This window comes from Vespula pensylvanica, chromosome 17 (assembly GCF_014466175.1).
Source record: "Vespula pensylvanica isolate Volc-1 chromosome 17, ASM1446617v1, whole genome shotgun sequence".
NCBI classification, from domain to species: Eukaryota; Metazoa; Arthropoda; class Insecta; order Hymenoptera; family Vespidae; genus Vespula; species Vespula pensylvanica.
This window is the reverse complement of record NC_057701.1, coordinates 4001795-4023265: the sequence shown is the minus strand read 5'-3', so window position 1 is coordinate 4023265 and position 21471 is coordinate 4001795. Positions and strand designations below refer to the sequence as shown.

The 21471-nt window shown below is 35.9% G+C and overlaps 1 protein-coding gene and 1 long non-coding RNA gene across 13 annotated transcripts in view; one reads left to right on the top strand and one right to left on the bottom strand.

Moving 5' to 3' along the window:
- Positions 1-21192, top strand: part of LOC122635050 (protein capicua homolog) — a 29045-nt gene extending 7853 nt beyond the window's left edge. For 6 of the 12 annotated variants that reach the window (XM_043824799.1, XM_043824794.1, XM_043824801.1 and 3 more), the window contains 21 exons: positions 9109-9393; positions 9495-9877; positions 9950-10514; positions 10602-10865; positions 10992-11103; positions 11192-11398; positions 11504-11619; positions 11703-12568; positions 12864-13080; positions 13792-13881; positions 15115-15398; positions 15491-15901; positions 16031-16343; positions 16425-16741; positions 17122-17350; positions 17480-17683; positions 17796-18062; positions 18168-18369; positions 18501-18706; positions 18793-19272; positions 19355-21192. In XM_043824799.1, the coding sequence (XP_043680734.1) occupies positions 9515-9877; positions 9950-10514; positions 10602-10865; positions 10992-11103; positions 11192-11398; positions 11504-11619; positions 11703-12568; positions 12864-13080; positions 13792-13881; positions 15115-15398; positions 15491-15901; positions 16031-16343; positions 16425-16741; positions 17122-17350; positions 17480-17683; positions 17796-18062; positions 18168-18369; positions 18501-18706; positions 18793-19272; positions 19355-19425 (5784 nt within the window). In that variant the 5' untranslated portion in view covers positions 9109-9393; positions 9495-9514 and the 3' untranslated portion in view covers positions 19426-21192. Of the gene's footprint in view, positions 1-6369; positions 6953-9108; positions 9394-9494; positions 9878-9949; positions 10515-10601; positions 10866-10991; positions 11104-11191; positions 11399-11503; positions 11620-11702; positions 12569-12863; positions 13081-13791; positions 13882-15114; positions 15399-15490; positions 15902-16030; positions 16344-16424; positions 16742-17121; positions 17351-17479; positions 17684-17795; positions 18063-18167; positions 18370-18500; positions 18707-18792; positions 19273-19354 lie in introns of those variants that run through there. The other 6 variants (XM_043824798.1, XM_043824804.1, XM_043824802.1 and 3 more) reach the window with 6 other exon arrangements.
- LOC122635058 lies at positions 4084-7652 on the bottom strand. The gene is made up of 2 exons (XR_006328555.1): positions 7276-7652; positions 4084-4215 (listed from the first exon to the last, which is right to left on the bottom strand). It is a non-coding gene; the product is annotated as an uncharacterized LOC122635058 (long non-coding RNA).
- Positions 21193-21471: the final 279 nt, after the last annotated feature.

The window sequence follows — 21471 nt, the reverse complement described above, 5'->3', positions numbered from 1 at the left end:
GGTTTTATACTTTGTGTCTACGAAAGAAAGAGAAAGAAAAAAGAGAAAGAACTCGCAGGGTGAACTGTCTGACGGACGACCAACCAATTGGAAATCGCTTGTTTAAAAATGTCCACGGTCGATAGATTTTTGAAACTATTTTACCATCTCGCATAACTTGTAGCGAGGTCCACAAGGTGGCTGTAGTACACATTTCACGAGACATTCTTTCTTCGCTCGTAGAATTTGAAAACATTTTTTTTTAAATACATCAAAAGATGATCACGTGTTATGCGAGATTAATCCTGTGTATATATACACATACACACATATTTACGTTCGTACATACGATCTGGCGAGGTAGCAGCGAAGTTTTAAATCGATCGTCGTTGTCGTGGGACGATAAGGAGGCGTTCCTTGACGCGTTTTAACTTGTCTGAACGTGTCTTAACGCGTCGTTTCATGCATGTTCTCTCTCTACTTCGGCGCGATCTACGAATATTTCTCAGTTGGGTTCGTTGATCCGCTTCACCGTGTTTGTGATTCGCATCGCGCTATCTCTCTCTTTCTCTCTCATTTTTCTTATTGTCTCACCGTCTATGTCTGCCTCCCCTCTCTCATCCCTTCGCCTTCCCCCTCCCCCGCTCCAGTTCCGTCCATCTTACGATTCCTCCTCATAAACGACCGTGGCAACCAACGTTCTTTGCGCATCCGCAACCGTATTGGGTGATAATAACGCATCCGATAAAGTCAACGCGGTGGTGGCAGGTTTACGAGGGAGAGAAAAGAACGCACTATCTCCCTCGATGATTTTTGTACGAAGCAGCGCAATCACGTTGTGTAACTTTTGTGTTTAATCTAATGCGCGCGTGTTACATCGGGTAATACTACACGGGTATAATAGCTTTCGGATCGACGAAGGATTTTAATTGCATTGGATTTTTAAATATGGCGCCACTCGATCTTTTTTTGATTATGTTTCTGTTCTTCCATTTTTGTTCTCTCTCTCTCTCTCTCTCTCCCTCCCTTCATCGTTGCTCTCTTACCTTTTTAAACTATATTCTACATAGTAATTATTTTATTGTTGCTCTGTATTCATTATGCATTAACTTTTCAATTAACTTTTAAATTAATTGAAATCAATGGCCCGTTACTATCTTTTCTCTTGTTTCAATTTAATGTCGGTTAAGAAACATTCATTCGTGGAAATATAATCAAAAAACTTTTTTTTACGTGCAACGTTCGATAAACACGAAAAAACCGGAAGAATTTTTTCAAAGATCAACGTGACGATCATCATGTTTCTCTCTCTCTCTCTCTCTCTTCGATCGAGTCTTTATCAATTTTCCATAAGCGTTCTTCGAATCAGGTGCTTTCTTTTTCCCAAACAGCACATTTAAAGGTATTCGTAATCAATTTGTTCATTAAGCCGGCAGAATTACGAACCTACTTGCGTAATCGACGCATTTAACAATCGGTTAGATCGAAACTCGCGTTCAGTTTGCTTACCTAACGATAAGAGACATGAGCATTAGAAATCCAGGCTCCGATAGTATGCGATATATGTGTTCGTTCGTTTTTCATTGAAAAGATTTGTGGTATTTTATTTACACGTGTAATTATTTACATCCCCCCCGGAGAAGGAATTTGAGTCAGTTTGTTATTTCAATCTCTATACTAAATGAATGATTCAACCAATATTTGTAATATGTAAGCATTGTAAGCGATGCATTCATATGTGCATATTCTTACGTGCTGTCTAGCAGACACTCTTTCTTTCTCTCTCTCTCTCTCTCTCTCTCTGCTTCTTTACGTACAAACTAAGCTGACTGAACTGTGTCGTAACCGGTGTCGCGATTATAAACGTGCTTATGCCTTTATACACACTTTATACCACGAGTTAAACTTGAGAATCGAATGTGAAGTACGGTTTTTGCTTTAACAAACTGTTGCACACGATCTATGAACTTTACTCAAAATAAAACATGGCGTGCGTGCATAATTACAAAGAGCCACGTTCTTCTCGTGTCTCGGATAAATTTCAACCGTCGTCGTAATTTTTTCGTGGTTTTTTGTTTTCTTTCTTCTCTCTCTCCCTCTCTTTCTCTCTCTCTCTCTCTCTCTTTTCTTTTTTAAATAGACTATGTCATACCCGAATATAATTTAGCTCGAATTTCTTTCGGAATAGGAAAAAAATGAAAAAGACAGGCAACTCATCTCTCTTTTCATTCTTCGTGCTTCAATTTTGACCCTCTGTTGCCTTTACAGACTAACTCGACGACCTCTGCGACACCGTAATAAATATTGAATTCATGTACACAAGCGTGTTCTATACTCCCACGATTGACGTATACGCACGCACACGTACACACTCATATATATAAATATATATCTGTGTTCGTGTGGGTAAAGTATCTTTCGAGTTTTAATACGAACTGGTACTTGCGTGCGCGCGCACGTGTGCTAACCCGATGGACGTACTCTTTCACTTGCACATTATATGTGCATATGTACATACATATATACATCTACCTATTATATATGTCTATCTACATAGTATCTACATAGCTTACGTGTATCGTACTATATTCATCATCGTGTCGTCTTATAGTACGCATCGCGTGTAAAGAATGGACGTAACTTCTTCGCTTACTTCGCGATGTGAATCGCGAACGATGAAGTTATATCGGAGAATTTTCAACGAATTCCTTTCACTATACCCAACTTTCATTCATTGTTCTAACAAGTCGCATTACAATTTCCATATAAATATATCTTTATGTTAAGAATAAGAATATTTTATATAATTCTTTATACGTTCAGAATCATCCTTTGTCTCCTTAGCCAACAAAATAAAGGAGATCGGAAATAAAAACATTATTATATACATATATATGTTTTTTTTTGTATTAAAATATAGTCCTTGGTGACCTTTTTAACGATACGAAAGATTCAACGTAGATACTTTTCAATTTTTTTTTTCTTTACCTTTGAAGGTCAACGTTTGAAGAGAAACGGTTTAAGATATACATACATCGTACATTGTATTTGTGTTGTATCGTGGTTTGAAAAGTTTTGAAATTTTACGAAAAGTCACGAAGGACTACATTTTGATACAAATGCCGGTAAACCGATAAAGCGTTTCTACTTTCTGATCTTATCCTCGTAAAAATAAATTAAATCTCACTGATAAGAACGATTGATAAATACTAAGAATAGTAGTGTTACCTACACACATACGTACATGCATATTACACACTTAGAGAGAGGCAAATTTTATTGCAAAATATAATTGATCATAGTCACAAAGAAATGAAATGGGAATAAGTATACGAATACTCGGATGATATTGCTCCAACTTACAAATCCATTATACAAAATTAAAATAAGTGTGAATAATCTTAGTTTTCATTGTTTTTCTCTTCTTTGTTCAAATTTTCTCTTCTCGATTAAAGTCCATTTTCCTTAGATCACTCGATCTTGAATAACGTTTCCTAGTCTAGTCTTCGGCGATGAACATGCCCTAAATATTAATCGGATGTGCTTGTTTCTAAGCGGCCCCTATCCTCCTCTTCCCGAAGATTCACCTACCAATTATACACCGCTGGCCTCTCTCGAATGTTACACGAGATGACGAGGAAGAGAGAGGAGAGCGTGTGCGCGCGAGAGAAAGAGAGAGAGAGAGAGAAAGCGAGAGGAAAGCATCGAAGCTAGTGCGTGTGCGCATACGATGCAACTCAATGTCCTCCCTACGCGCGCAGTTTCATGCGCACTTGCCTCGTACGAGTATATGACGTCACACGACACAATGGGGCATATATAACGCGTGCCTCTCAAACGCGTCAGTCCGTTGATCTGTTGCGAAAAGAACGATATCGGCCCTTTTCTTTCTAGAGTTTTCTCGGAAAAACTAATCGGTCGAGATTTTAGAAAAGGATATATCGAACGACAAAGAGATCTCCGCAAAAAAAAATTTTTTTTGCGGTTAAAAAAAAAAAATAAAAGGAGGAGATTCAAACTACTCGACGATTTATTTTATCTTCTTTAATTTTTTATTTTTGTTTTCTTTTTCCTCTTTTTTTTCCTTTTTTTTTTTTGAAAAAAGATACCAGATAACAAAGTTACGTTTTTCTCTTATCATAGTAGAATCCACTTGTTAATTCTCTACTCCAGTAGTTTGTCATTCCGCATATAAATACACGTGGGCACGTGCCGGTCGAGCATGCATTCCCCAACCTGCAATAGACGGGTACGACAAGTATATTAATATAACTTTAAAGGGCAGTGTCATATCGTCACAATTCCACGCATCAGCCTGGAAATTTAATCGATAATTTCTTTAAACTCGGTTTTAAATATCCAACCTGGAAATTCTCTCTTTTTTTTTATTATTATTATTATTAGTATTATTATTTCTTTTTCTTTTTATTCGTCTTTTTACTTATGCTACGATGTGTGTAAATACGCCAGTCAGACAATATCGAGTTAAGAAATCGATGTGCCCAATGCGATCCGTCTAAAGATAGAATTTGTTAGATGGAAAACAAGAGAGAGACAAACAGAGAGAGGGGGCGGCGGAGAGAGAGAGGGAGAGGGAGAGAAACAAAACGTGGACGAGTACCAGTGATGGAAGTAAGAGAATGAGAAGGAGGAGAGGAAAAAGGTGCCTTTGAAGCGACGACGATCGCAGATGAAATCAATCGCGGTGAGGGTTGGCGAGAAACGGCGAAACCATGCGGAACGGCGTCAAGCGGTGAAGGTATCTCAAACATGGGGTGCTACGCCTTTTATAAACGGATGAATGAACGAAGATGCTCACAATCGTTTTAAAGTATGACCCACGCCCTTCTACCTGCTGATATCTATAACACGCATATTTCTCTCTCTCTCTCTCTCTCTCTCTCTCTCTCTCTCTCTCTCCCTCTAACGCGTAGTAGTTGAGAAACTTAGATTTATGTTTCTACTCGAGGACAGATATATACTTTGCTGGAAAAGTACTTCTCTATTGTCGTCGAGCGTTTTCTTATTCGTCCAAAGAAAACTATGTTTAAACAGTTGAAGTAAAATGGCGATTTTCGTAGAATGGTGAAGGAACAAACTAGAGAACAGGTATCAGTTTAAAAGTAATCGAAACCAAGTTAAAGGATCTGCTACGGAGACCTATCGAAAGAACAATGTATTCGCTGATGTAGGCGACCAAAGAATGATCCTCTCTTTCACCCTCCCTATTTTTCCTTCTTTCTTTGCATTTGTGAAAAAAGATACGGTATGCAGCTTTCCCCTTAGAATCTATCCGTCACTCTCCCATTCCATTTACGAACTTACCGAATTTCTTACCTGAACGACTGGCTGGCTTCTTACCTAAACTCGCTAAAAAGGTATATTACACCGGTGTCGGTTTGCGGAGGGTAGTCGAATTCCTAGAACTAACGACACCTGTATACGATGCTAATTTCGAACGTTTCTTCTCCAATGTACCTGAAACATTCCACTTGCCTCTCTATCTTTATCTCTTTCTCTTCTTCTCTTATGCATTCAATTTGTTGAAAAACTAACCAGTTTTATTGATAATCGGATCGAAGAGGTCAATATACCGCGCTACGATCAACGATGATTATTAATAGCGCAATTCGTGTCAAAAAATCGACCTCGTGTCGATCGTTGTCTTATTTATGGAATGACATTTGCTTGTCCAAGAAGAGATTGATAATAATTCCAAATAAAAACATCGATTTCAGAGAAGTTCTTTATTGTCGTCGATTAAATTCCGCGCTCTCGCCAGAGATGATGTAAAGTAAAAGAGGTTACTTAAAAATATTTTGTCAAAATATTATAACGAACATTCTCGATCCATATGTATTCATTTGTCTCCGTTCTGATCGAGATGGTGCTGCCTCCTTTTTCCACCGTATTCTTTAATTCGATCAACGATTTCATTTTGCTGGATTCTCGGAGGACATTTAATTAACGGAGAAGACCCGTATTTTGAGAATATCAAATGACCTCGACGTGCAACGCGATACGTAATGCCGATATACCGAGGCAAAAAATGTCGTTTGTATTATAACGATGGAATGCGCGATTGAATTTTGCTTCGAGTTGATTATTTAAATCCTTGTACAATGTTAGGTAGGTAGGTAGGTAGGTAGATAGATAGATAGATAGATAGGTAGGCGATAGATTCGAAGCGTCCATTCATAAAAACAAAAAGAAACAGAAATAGAAACAAGAAGAGACATTTCCGTATCTCCTTTTCCTCTCGCTTCAGAGATCTGTGTGTTAAGTTGTGAACGAAGTGCGCGAGTCGCACGTGCTTCGTGTTGCCAAGCGTGTAAGTGGGTAAGGAAAGAAAAAGAAAGAAAGAAAGAAAGAAAGAAAGAAAGAGAGAAAGAGAGAGAGAAAGAGAGAAAGAAAGAAAGAACGAAAGAAACGACAGCGTTCTTCGTTGAGAGAGAAAAAATACAAAGGTACGATTGGTCGCGCGAAAATGCGACCACGTAGGAAATTCAAAAGCGAAAGATCACGACGAATGATGGCGAAGAAAGGAAACAAACGAACGACGAATGTCGCTCGACGAACGTAGCCAACTTCTTCTACTTCGAATAATTTTACTTCTGTTACACGCGTAACGAGCCGACGAATGGTTCTTCTGTGTTATATATTGCGTGTGTTACGCTACATACCTGTAAGAAGTCTCCTACTTCGTCCGACGGAAGAAGATAGAGAAAGAGAGGGAAGGAGGGTGAGAGACGGGGCGGGAGGGAGAATGAGCGTGGAAGGGTGGGAGAGAGTGAAAGAGAGGGGCGCGAAAGCGAAGAAGGACGCGATACAATGGTGAAGAATCTCGGGGAGGGTAGGACGATGGGTAAGGCGAGCCGAGCCAAGCGATTCGAGACGCGGCACGGCACGGGACAAGGGAGGGCAAAGGCAAGGCAAACACCGTGAGTCAGAGCCAAAGTAGGAAGTTAGCCAGGTTAGTGCATTCCCCTCTTAATCCTTTCGGCACATCGGTCAACTACGAGTCGTCTCTTCTACTTTTTCTTAGCGTCAAAATCGTTTCCTCTTTCTCTCTCTCTCTCTCTCTTTCTCTCTCGTATACACACACACACACAGACACATTCATTTATCTATAAGCCACGTCTCGTTCGAATTCAATTCGTCGTCGTCGTCGTCGTCGTCGTCGTCGTCGTCGTCGTCGTCCTCCTCCTCGTCCTCCTCCTCGTCGTTGTCGTCATTGTCGTCGTCGTCGTCGTTCATTATGACATTGGGATGCTGGTAGGTAGGAATTTCTAGTACCCGTAACCACTTCGTTTTCCGTTTTCATCGCCGCGTGTATCTCCTCCGTTGTTGATTCGCGTTTCGATCTCTCTCACCTCTGGAATCAAGAGTCTACATTCTCTTGTAAACGAGCGGAGATCGAGCTGCGAGATGAAAGCGATACCATCTCTACTTACTTACATGCATTCGCGTTCCGAACGATCCCTACGGTCGGTCCACGCACGTCGTCCTTTCTTGCGACATGTATATGTACGTATAAACATACATATATACGTACATCGTACATACTCGTGCATACGTTCATGTATGTATCGATACGTACCTCTAAATCCGTATCGAATCACGATCTTCGTTTCTTCTCTTTCTTTTTCTATTTCTCTCTCTCTCTCTCTCTCTCTCCCCCCACTCTCTCTCTTTTTAATATCGTTATTCGTTTTTCTTTTTATATACAAAGCTCGCATTTCCAAAATTACGTTCGCGTGGTGTAAATAAGACGCAGAGAAAAGTATTTAAATTTTGTAATATACTGATAATATATGTGATTTGATCATGAATAGGTTATGTTCACGATGCGCCAATAAAATAGTATACTCCTAGCGTTCTCTACTACGAGCGTGAATCGTGCGTGGGTGTTGTACTCACTGCCGTCGGCCGTGCGAAACGACCTGCTCTCTTTTTCTTCGAAAGTGTATTTCTCAAATCCACAATGTGCGATAAGCACCCACGTTCCATTTCGTTGCCAATAGACGAAACTAAATGAAAAACGAACGTAAACTTTGTGAACTCCTTTATTTTATGGAATCTCGCGGTTAATTGTAAACTTTCCCATGTAAAAACTGAATCTCTGACGAGATTACGTTAAGAGAGGAAGATGAAAGTGACCGACCGATTGTTTAATATCCGGGCTATCGATGATGCAAATTATAACATGAATTTAAAAAGAAAAATACTTTAACGATTTTAATGCGTTGATCTAGTCGAAGGTAAAATTTCATATTAATCGGAAAATGCTTCTTTATGATAAATATTTTGATCAGTCGAATGTTTCGTTAAATTATAATAAGTCGTTCCTGTTTTAAATGCGTATAGTATGAATGTTTTCCACTCTAAATCGTATATAATCGTTGACACTTTAAATAGATACGTATAAAAATTTTACAGAGGAAGAAGCGTATTTTTCCATTTCCGATAACAACAAGATGAAGATTACATACATACAGTTGTTAAAACTTACTATAATTTTATTATATCGAGAAGTAATTTCTGAAAAGTAAAATCTTAAATCTTTGCGTATACTGCTTGGAATAAGATGGGCCCAATCGCCGAAAATATTTTACTACTTGGCTGTCTCTGTCCTGCTCGCAATGTAAATGAGTGCTGGCGGTCCCAGTCTCGCGCAACACTTCGGCTGTTCTCGACACTACCGATCACACCCGAATGATGCACATGCAAGCGTGATTCGTACTACTGTCAGCTTGCTGCTTCTTTGTCCCCGAGTTGTCTGACACATCATAAGATATCATCAAATTCTGGTTATACTAGTGTATATTCTCGATTGTTAAGTCCGTTTCTATTGAACTTATAACCAAATATTGTTAAATACAACTATAAACATCAAAGTTCTTTTTTTATTCTACTATTTACAAAAGCTTATAAGAAAGTTTAGAACCTTGAATAAGACCAATTTTGTTTTTTAATTTTGAACAAATTTCCGGTTGTGCGAATAAGAATACTTTATTTCTTAGAAATGAAGTAGATAACTTTAGTGATCCGATGTTGAAATAAAATATATTAAGATCTTCGTATCAACTCTTCGATAATTCTAATTGTTGTATACTTTCTTGTATCTAGGACATTTTGTTAGAGGTTCGAAACAGTTCAAGAAGATACAAGTGTTTATCTAAGAAAAGATCTTTTGGAGGAGGATGCTTGGCAGTTGGGGTTGGGAAGAAGTATTGGAGTTGGGAGAGGGAACAACACCCCTGTTACAAAACTGTCAGAGAAGAGAAAGTCCAGATTCGACACATCCTGTTCCAGATAGTCGGGTGCTGAGGTATGCTCCCAGCCGATGTCACCCCCCCGCCAGCGTCAATTCGTCACAGTACAGCTTGCAGCCTCCTCTCGACTGTACAGACTGTAAGTGCCATACGCATGTTTACGGAATATTAAATCTTTATTGAAACCTACATGTTGGATATATAAATTCTTATCTATTAACTATTATTTGAAATTTTTAGAGCAGCGTGAGGTGGCAAAAATGCTGACTGCTCATTCTGAGATGCATGAAAAAAGAGGTCCCCTAGGAGGTGGACAATATGGAGCAGGCGGGGGTGGTGGCACTTCGATTGAAGAAAAATGTATTCAAGAACAACCACCCCCGCCTCCTGCTCCTCCACAACGGGATCCATCGGATCCAACAATTAGCGCTAAAAAACTTCCAAAGAAACGAAAATTTGATCCATCGGAACTCGAAGAAATGGATAAATGTAGTAATGTAACAAGCAATGTTAATAATATGATAAATACGCGTGCCCCGAACGTATCTATTGCTTGTTTAGTTCAACATTCAAGTTTGACTAATCGACAGTCTCCGCAACAACAAGAAGCAGACTGTTATCAAGTAAGTCCAAACTCTCGGTTTTACTTAGATCGAATTTAAATGATATGTGCTTAATTTATGATTTTTTATTAGATGTCAACACCATCGGTGGTAGTTTTACCTCCTCAGAGTACAGCTGTAGATTATTCTCTGAGAGAAGAACCTATGCGTGCTCGTCCTCGACCTGCTACGGTTGCTATTGATCTCAGTGAGTGGCGTGACCACAGAGTGTTAGCTTTAAGGGATTCATGTTATTATCCAGGTGTTATTCGTAATGTGATTCATGGAGAGATTCTCATAGAATTTGATGGAGAAAGGAAGTTAGTGCGTTATGGTGATGTTCTAGGTGCGGGAAGGTATGATGTGATAGGGGATGCTAGCCCGTCTATAGGGCAAGTGACTTTAGATGCGAAAGTTTGCATTAGATGTCCAACAGCAAATAGTCACATAGACGCATTAACTAAAGTGTTTGTGAAAGGGACAGTGTGCAAGATATTAACAAAGCCTAATCGTTTTGTTGTTAAAATACCAAGAGAAGACGATCAGAGTGATAGTTATGTAGTGAAACGTGCAGATCTGCGTTTGGTGCAACCTCCTTGGTGGGATGAACTAGAAGAGGGACTGGAAGACATTGACTCTAACAGAGTTGAAGCAGTTGGTAATGTTGCTTTCGCCTTAATATCTCGGTCTGTAGTCACAATGAAAATATTATAATATCTACTTTCTTTTTTCAACTTAAACTCAGATCATGGATATAGAAATTCTGTGGAAGCTTCAACAGCAGTGTCAATTTTGCAACTCCATCATACTCCTCACCATGCATCTCATATATCTACGCATAATGATACAACTGGTTATTATAGAACAACTGGTACTAGTCCTCTTATGACATTAGGGACTCCTGCACATTCTGCTAGTACAGCATTAAGTAATGGAAGCCGACCGTACGATGAACTTGAGAGTGAAGATGATTTGGATAGGGAAAATATTACATTTCCTTCAGATGCAGGTAATACAATTTTATAAACGTATTTCCTACAACGTTTCATAATTGTGAAATACATGCGATGAAACATATTAATAATGAATAATTAAAATATTGGACTAATTATAGACAACCATATCCAACTTTTAGATGCAAAATTATCAGGAAGCAGTAAACGAAGCAGTATGCAAAGCAGAGGAAGTACCAGCAGTTTAGTCGAGCAACGCAGTATAACACCGCGTTCTCAGGCAGCCACACCCAGGTAATTATCTATCTATTCTAAGTAAAAATTACAATAACATTTATAACATTGGAAGAACAGATTTAAATATTTAATGTTGATCAAATAGATCTCAGGCGGCTACGCCACATAAGTATAAAAAGGGTGATGTAGTGTCTATGCCCAACGGAATTACGAAAAAATTCAATGGGAAGCAATGGCGTAGACTTTGCGGTAAAGAAGGATGTTTTAAAGAAAGTCAAAGGAGAGGATTCTGTTCCCGACATCTCAGTCTGAAAGGATCTTGTCTTAGAGGGCCGACAAATGCGTTTCCTGGGTAATGATTATGATATATTTTGTGACACTTTGATTGTAACATCTCGATAAAAAATGATTGATTCTTCTCACATAGAGTTTTAGTTACACGAATTTTACTTTACAGTGGAAAAATTGACGGAGAAGAAACATCAAGAGGTTCTGATACTTCTCCAAACTATGGAGATAGAAGAATCGCAGGGCGCTTTGATCAGGATGAGACTGAAGCTGCTAACATGCTTGGTAAGATAAGTGATCATCATTGGTTTTATTATCAGGAAAGAAACGCAATCATTTTTATAAGTTTTTCTTTATTTCTATTTTAGTGTCTTTAGGAAGCTCTAGATCAGCCACACCAGCCTTTTCATCGCCAACGGGTCAATCTTCCATATCACCGTGTATAAATCAGTCTCCAGTACCACCGTTAGGCCTTAACCAAAATAATGTATTTATGCCTATTTCGAGTCCTGCACATCACGCAGCTCCCTTAATCTCGCCTAGCGCAAAATGGAAACATTCTCCTACGCAATCGAATTTTTTGGTTCAATATCAGCAGCAAGTAATTAAACCTGAACCAAATCGAATGGTTAGACCAAGTCGACCAGCTCCTACTGCTCCTGTCCCTGCAAGTATAGGGACGAGTGTAATAAGAATCTCTCCAGTGGGTCGTGGAATGCCCGGGCAAAATTTAACTTTGTCGTGGTCAGAACAAAGCCCACCACCAAGACATCCATCAGTCGTAACGTCTATAGCTCAACAACAACAAGGAATTATATTGCAGCATGCATTGACATCGAGCAACAATTTTTCTAATCATTCTGAAGTTCCTGAACAGAATACACAACTTCTGAAACCATCGCACTCACCTCATATGTCTTTATCTGCTCCGCCACCGCAAAATTTGACTCTTCTACATAAGCCACAAGAACAACCAGTTGATTATGCACAGACAGCACAGCCACAAAATCAGCCAATTTATGTGATGCAACATCAGCACGAAAAGAAGTACCTTGTTATAAAAAATAATATAGATATCTCTACGGCAGGACATATAGGTATTCAAGATGATAAATATAGACAAGGTTTAATGAATCATTTGGCACAGCTTCCAGCATCGTTACAAAATCAATGTCAATCATCGCAGACTCCTGCTGTGTCCGTCCATATCGATAAACTCTCCGTTTTACAACAAGTAAGTTCAAGTTGGTTTTTTAATGCTTTTTGTGTGTTGCTGAATTAATAACCACAATTGTTGTATAATATATAAGTGTATATTATTCAGAAGAGATATTGCGCGCGCTTATATAAAGGGTGCATATATTATTTCACATTTTTAAAAGATGTAGAGAAACACGAACACTCAGTTCGAATATTCTTACTTTTCTAATTTTAGTATATAAAAACTTAAAAAAAAAAATAATAATAATAATAAACAAAATGTATTTATTCTCGAATTTATATATTTATTGTAAACATTGTTATGTTAGACTAATAAGATTGGGATACATACATCCGCGCATATGGATGTACAAAGGAATTCAGCACCATCCACGAACGTTGTAATGTCAGCCGCAACAGAAGTTACTAATCCATCAACTCCTACCAGTGTCTTCCAGCATGTAATCGTTCAGCCTGGACATCTAATACAGATCCCGAAAGCTCAACCTCCTAGAGAAGAAAATTCAAAAAATAATGGAGTCCTATGTAAGTTTACATTGTATAAATCATGCATTGCGCTTGTTCTCTGTGTCATCTGGTATTGATCTGATACATGGATATAGGAATCCAAAAGCTTAATTGAGAAAGATATTTTATTGGGTACAATTGTGAACGCAATATAACTTTTGTCTAGTGAATTGGAAAGAAAGTAATGTTCTCTATAATATTAATTATTCACATTTTAATCTTTTCTTTATTTTATCATCTTTCTATTTTGTTATTCCTATTTTTATATATTATTTTATAATTAAAGTTCTTTTATTTTATCATACAAGTAAAAAACATAAAACAAAGATAGTTACGAAATATTAACGAATCAAGACATGCTAACTGTAGTTCTAAATGCTGAGGACATACCTTCTGTACAATTTCACAAGTAAAATTTATCTGTTACATTCATTTAATTTTATTAAACTTACAAAACACTATAGTACCCAATATATGTACAATAATATTTTATTGTAATAAATAACTTGATATAACAGAAGTTATACAATGTAAGCAAGACAATACCTCTAAACTAAATGTAACTTAAATACTTGCATCCAGTTAAACACACATGCGTTATCCAATTAAAATAATTACCAGATTATGACAAAGCAACATTACTTTCTTTCCAATCTAATCTCATCAACTCATTATCACAATTCTGGATTCATGTCATCACAATATTAGTGATGTTTACTAAACCGTAAGGTTTCACAGATGGCAGCCATGATGTTCCTTCCGCATACCAGCCCCATCCCCCATCATTACTGAATAATGCAGTGCGCAACTGGAAAAAAGGTTTGAGTTCTCACTGCCAAATGAAAGATAATGGTTCTTCTTGTAAATTTGTTGTAAATTGGAGCTTATTAATGGTATATGATAAAATATGGCATGTATATAAATATATAAATAAATATACATATATATATATGTATGTATATATATATGTATATATATATATGTATGTATGTATGTATAATATATATACACACACACATATATATATACACACACAAATCAAATTTTATCAAATGTAAATATCAAAGTTCGATTATATTTGTGCATCGAAATACGATTATTGCATGAATTAAATTGGAATAATCAGTCATACAATAATTGTTTGTGTACATATATTTTCCACATTAATTATTTTATTTTTACCTTTAATTGTTCTAAGCATCCTGATACACGTACACTATATTATTATACATAATTATTAAAATTCTATTTCTTTGTAGATTATTACCCCTTTTAAAGTATACAATTTACATTTGATTTTAATATCGACTTATTAATAAGTTAAAATAATTTTATGCAAAATCAAAATAGTAGTGTTTGCATATAGATTTTATGCAATATACCATACTCAATTTTACAACAAATGTAACCAGTTAATTGAATTATTGCTTCTCTTTTAACTGCATTTCACATAATATTTCATCCAGCCAAGAATATCTATGTGCTTAAAATCACTTTAATGTTGGGGAAGGGTGTTTAACTAATTATTGCAAGATTAATCTATGATTTATTGGTGGACTAATGCTTTGTAATAATAATAATGCTAATATTATTAGGATTGCAGGAATACTATTATTTTTGATATTTTTTAATATCATATCAAATAAAGCTATTTTAATAGTGAAAATGAAGGAATAAAGATGTAAAATTACAAAATAACATATCCTATGAAAAAATGTTTCTTCGCATTGTCTTTAAAACTATCCAGATCATTTTATTTCTGTATCGTTAAATTTATTTTTTGTTGACGAAACAAATGACAAATTAATCCAAATTTCGATTATTTGTGCCCAAGAAAATAAATTAACTGTAGTGACAAGTGAATGTCAATTTACTGATTTAATTCATAATTTAATTTTATTCCACATTCACTAACTTGTGTTATTTTTTTGACAATATAGCAGCAATCCTGTGTATTCAATAATTAGTTACTGCAGTAATTTGCATCAAGTGCTATTGCCTAATTTATTATTAGTTATATACATTTTTATTAAGTTATTTATTTCGTTATAGCTTTCTCCTGGCAAACAACAGTTTTGGATCAATCAGAGGTGAGTCCTCCACCATCTGCTCTCAGTCCACCATTGAGTGCACCACCGATTCCAATAAGTATCAATACATCCGGCGAGGATGGCTCAGCACCAGGTGCAGATCAAATTACTCCTGCCGAAGAAGAAGATGATGATGTTTTTGAAGCAGAACCGACAACACCTGCAGAGATTGAAACTAATGCTAATAAAAGACGTAGTCAATCCCTTAGTGCTTTGCATTCCAAGGAGCCACAGAGTCCACTAAAAGTAAGAATTATGTATTAATAAATCAAAACTTGCTCTTTGTATAGCCTTCCCTTTGTACAGAATAAAAACTGTAAGAAATTGTGATCTTACAGACAAAGGATAGAATACGTCGACCGATGAACGCATTTATGATATTTTCGAAACGACATCGCGCAGTTGTGCACCAAAGACATCCGAATCAAGATAATCGCACTGTTTCTAAGATTTTGGGGGAATGGTGGTATGCTCTGGGTCCTGAAGAGAAACAGAAGTATCATGATCTTGCGTCTGAAGTTAAGGAGGCACATTTCAAGGCACATCCAGATTGGAAATGGTGTAGCAAGGATAGAAGAAAATCGTCCACAACGAGCTTTAAGGGTAGCGATTCTAGAGGAAAATTAAATAGTACTGGAGAAGAAACGGATATGGGGCCACCGACGGAAGATGTACCTTTAACGCCAAGAGGAACAGACGAGGTGTCTGTTCCGGTTACAACAGTATACACAGAGACTCCTACTATTGAGGTAATGTTCTTATTTTTAATCATGTGAATTCAAATAATTATAAAAAAAAAAATAATAATATAACTGATACATGTATATGTATTTTTTTGTTATTATGTTTTACAAATACGATTTTCGTTTTTCGTGTAGATTATTAATCAGACACATGCACCACATCGTATTTTGGACATACCTTTACAAATTGACACTACCGAACCTGAATCGAAACAAGACGAAGATGCTAATGGATCGGATGATGACCAAATGGTTATTTGCGAAGATCCTCAACCAGAGATAGATTTGAAATGTAAAGATAAATTGACTGATAGTGACAATGATGCACAAGAGGAAGATATAGACAAGAAATCTTTTAATCAATCGCAATTTTCACCTGTTAGTGGGCAAAAAAGAGATGGAGTGAATGTCAAACAGGAGATAACTTGTAGACCTAAACCTATAAAAGGTATATCTTTTATTGTTTCAAAGATTGATTATATCATAATATTGAAATCTTAATTCTAATATTGAATTTTTATTTCTGTAGCACGAATACCGTCAACAAGTATAGAAACCACAACCAAGTATCACCATACTTCCATTGATAAAGGTGGCACAGTTTCAGTTTTATCAAGCACTTATCCTTACCATAGTCCGATAAATCCAACAGGAGTATCAGGATTTCAACCTACGGGTGGTGCGTTTATAACCATGCCAGTGTCACCGAAAGTTATAAAACCGGAACCAGTGAAAACTGAACAACAATATAGCACTCAATATAGCATGAGTAGTCTTGTGGCGAACATTCATACTGACAATGGAAGAAACGTACCTAAATTTACAGCTGCTCCTGTGCTACATTCGGTAAGTATTTTATCGTGTAAACAAATTTTTATCTATATCATTGATCTAGTTGTATGAATATAAGAATAGTAAAAATATATTAAACTATAATATAGTGGTTATGCTTATACACCATATACAGTGTAGCACTTCCTTGACACAAATTTGCAACAACTGATTATGTCGAGTTTAATATCAAATATGTAAATATATATGTATATATGTATATGTATATCTGTGTATATATATATATACATATATATATATATGTATGTATGTATGTATGTATGTATATACACACACATATTTATGTACTGCAATAGAATTGTAAGTATTGTTAATATTACAACGTATTATTATATCACACTTCCTTTATGAGCTACTATATACAATACTAACAGATTGGAACGAAACCTATGATGGCTCTGTTGAAACAACAGCAGCCGTTGCAGTCTTTAGCCACTACCGCTCATCCCCTTACTTCTGCTGTCCCTTCTCAACCACCGTTCACTCTTACATTGCTTGATAACAATTTGGTGGCTATTTCCAAACCACAGCAGGGACCGCAGTACCTGGGCCCTACGACACCGCATCCCCGGATGTATTGCGGCTTCAATATACCTATTTCTGGTAAGTACATAATTTGATAACCATTTTATAACAAGTTTGACATTTTATCAAAAGAGAAAAAATTTGCACGTGCGCACACAGACATATACACATTTCTTTTTTGATTTATGCATTTTTTCTAAATTTTAGATGCTGGAAGCCGCAATATATCTTCGCAGAATTTGATCTCCGGTACCAAGGTTGAAGCACAAAGTGTTATCGTGAGCAAGCATTATCCAGTTTCTACAAATTCTACAACATCGCCTTATAGAGGAATCAGTCATTCTATCGCACGTTTAGCAGAATCTGACAAAAATGATACCCAAATAGTATCGAATCATGCTCAATTTTATGGTAAACATTATAATACAGATAGCTGTAATTTATTCATCATATTAAAACATTCGAATGTTTGTTAATTCTTTTATTTAAACATATGATATATTCCTGTTATGTTATGTTTTAGGGAGCAATATAAAAAGTGAGCAAGATAGGAAAGACGCAGGCAACGTTCTTCTAACATCTTCAAACGATAAACTCAAACAACCACTTACACCGCATACACCGCATACGCCTCATAGCAGTCACATTAATAGTGAACATTCATCAAATAAATCATATTCTGTAGATGAAGATCCAAATAACGATGTAGGATCGAATAAAGGTCCTTTTATGCTAGCACCGACACCAGCTCAACTTGGAAGAGCACCGTTGCAAAGAAGACAATTAATGGGTAAGATAGAAATATAAATTACTTATCATTAATATAAATGTAAATATAAATTTTATAAAATAATCAAAGGGAATACTATGCAATATTTATTATATTTATATACAGCAATGCCCTCCACAACAAACACAGGAGAACATGGGCTTTCGATGTCTCAACAACGTTCTGACCAAAGTCGACCACAGGGAAACAGTTCTCAATCTTCCGAATCTATGCAACAACAAAATATGTCGGAGTCTCGTACATCTCCATCCCCTTCAACTAAAAAAGGCTCCTTCTTTAAAAAGAATGTCGAAGATGGTATGGATAGGTATGTATTCAAAGCTTAATAAATTATACTTCATTATGTTATTCTCTATCGAACTGGTATTAAAATATATAACTATCTACAAACACTTACAAATGTATTTCAATTTGACTTTGATATTAAACTATGTTTAGGGTTCTTGAACAAGTAAATTTTCAAGAAAAATTTTCGTCGTTACCAGAATTTAAGCCGGAAGATATACAGAGCCCAAGTGCAATCACTATAAATACTCCAGGTTCTTCTGGTCATAGCACTGTTACTTCTGGATTACACTCATCAAACTTACAAGCTTCGATGCAAGGTTATCGGAAGAAATCTCAAGGACCTCATAGAAGTAATTGTGAGTGTTTTTATATTTGTATGTACGTTGAACTTTGTATGTTTCGTCGATTTACAAGTAAAACTTGTCAATTTTCTTTTCTTTAGTAAATGAAGATGATATTGATTCTGACGCGTCAGTGTCCGCTACGCCAAAATCAACTTCGAGTGTCAAATTGACGGGAACTACGTTCTTTGGTCCAGATTTTAATATCGACGCATATAGACTTAATACAGATATAGCAGGGGAAGTAGAAGATACTTCCCCGCGGACTCCAAAAACGCCTGTAGGAGGTGTAGGAAATGCAGTAGGGATTGGTAGAAATGAAAACGAACGTGGTCATAGGAGAATGTTGGAACAACGGAGACATCTTGTGATGCAATTATTTCGGGAACATGGATATTTCCCTTCAACACATGCTACCTCTACGTTTCAAGCAAAACATTCTGATATATTTCCTAACAAAACGAGTTTACAATTGAAAATTAGAGAGGTCAGACAAAAATTAAAAGCTAATTCAACTCCGATGAGCGCTAACAGTTTAGTTAGCCCGCTGCCTGTTTCTGAATCCTCGCCTAATGTGACTGGTAACTATATCGATTTGAATAGAACCATACAATATTTTTAAGATCGGTTTAAGATCTTTGGAGTTAAAATGTTTTGTTTTAGGACCATTGACTGCTCCTCCTACGTCGATGGGAGCTCCACATTCACTGCCTGTAAGCAGTAGTGGTAGCTAGCGCCCACGTGCCAACTGTGATACTGTGCATCCCATTACTCCACAACACGAGTATATCATTATACTTTGAAGATGAAAGCGATGGCTTGGTAAAATCGCTATTATGCCATTTCTTCGGAATATGTAAAATACAGCAAGGCTTTAGTGCAATTTGAACCTTTGTGTAATCTGGTGCAAATAAGATGTAGATGAGAACATGATGAAAGGCGACAAGGCGTGTTAATATGCAAGCATCGGTAATATTTTTATGTTGTATATAATATTGAACTACTATCGACCGCTTTTTAAAGTCATATCAGTTAACTTATTATATTAACGTTTTCACACATATTCCTTTTTATCGAATACGAAATACCGAATCACAAATATTTGTACGACAAATGAATTACAATAGATCATTGATTACAATACACTTACGACTAAATTAGATATTAAAGATTTGATTATTATCACAAATTTGATGTATCTCTTACTGTTACGTAAGAAGATAATCAGTTTGTTTGTAATCATAATTTAAAGTACTTTTTAATCCTCCTTACTTAATTTTTGTAACAAAAAAAAAAAAAAAGAAAAAGAAAAGAATGAAATTCTTCCCGAATACATTGCCAATCAGCAAAATTATTTTAGTAATTCTAAATAATTTTAATAGTCTGCAATAAAAAATGCTTGCAGAACTTATGAACGTTAATAAGCACGCACGCTTTGTTAAGAAAAACTACTCGCTCTTTTTACTACCCTATTATTTCTATATTTTTGAGGATTGTAAATTATATGGGTCAATGAACATCTGTAAATATTATTAGTAAAGTACGCAAATCTCTCGATGCGTAACGTTACACATATCTATTATATTATCCAATTGTAAAATTGTATCCAATTGTAAAATTTACTATAAACCATGATGTATAGATAAGGTATTGTAAAAATTGGTTCTCAATTCGGCCGTTTAATTATTATTCCCTAAATAGTTAATCACTCTGATAATAATTGATTGGCAATGTGCGAATAAAAGAAAGTAATAATAGCTCCACATTCCAAATGCGCAGACTTGATTTTATGAAGCAGTCAGTAATAAGTAGATTTAATAGTTATTTTATTAAATCATTACATTTTAATATAATTTCTCTGTGCAATTTTGAATATTTAATAAACGTTCGTATATTAACACGCCTTTTACTAAATCATGAAAGGCCTAAGCCATTGTTAAATATTGTTAAAGCTGCTATAATGAGATCCAGTACAGAGAGAGAATTGTAATTGAAGAGTATTAGGATAATGAAACATTATAATATGGAATCAGAGTTTATATACTTTAGTTATACTTTATATATGATAAAGTTGGAAAAGAGAGAAAGCTATAGATTCAAAAACTGCGATAAACGTTGCACAAAATTTACCTGATGCAGACAGCAGATGTGTTTATTTTACTTGTAAATACTATAGCATGACTCGTGATAGGAAGCATCCAGAGAGTTTAAAATGTCTATAATGCTGAATCTTAATATTTTGAGATAGTAGCAGGTCTTTGGTGATTTATAGGACATAAAATAGGAGGTAAAAACCGTGCCATCGTATGGCGACAAGCGGGAGAAAGCATACGGTATAATTCCCTTGTTAGTTAAAAGTTAATGATAAGATGACACTTGATATAGGTAATATGTAATGTTTCCCATATTCTTGAAAGTACTTATTTACCGTTTTTAGAGCTTTGCTGAAATTCAACGCACTCATATATATATGATATATATATTTTATCGGTCTTTTAAAATGATCTTTATTTTTATTTTTTTTTTTTTTTCTTTTTTTTTTTGTTCTCTTTTTTTCACCATCTTAGATATAAGTGGTTTTATTCTGGCTATTGTACTTCTTCAACCTTTTCCTTTTTGGCCATGACAGGTGTTTTATTTCTATTTTGATTTGTAGCTTTGAATCCATTCAATTTATTAATAATACGTTGCGATGAAATAAGTCATGAATATAAAATCTGTGTTATACAGAAGTATAATATATTTAATATTCTACAGATACCAAAATTTCAAGTTTAATG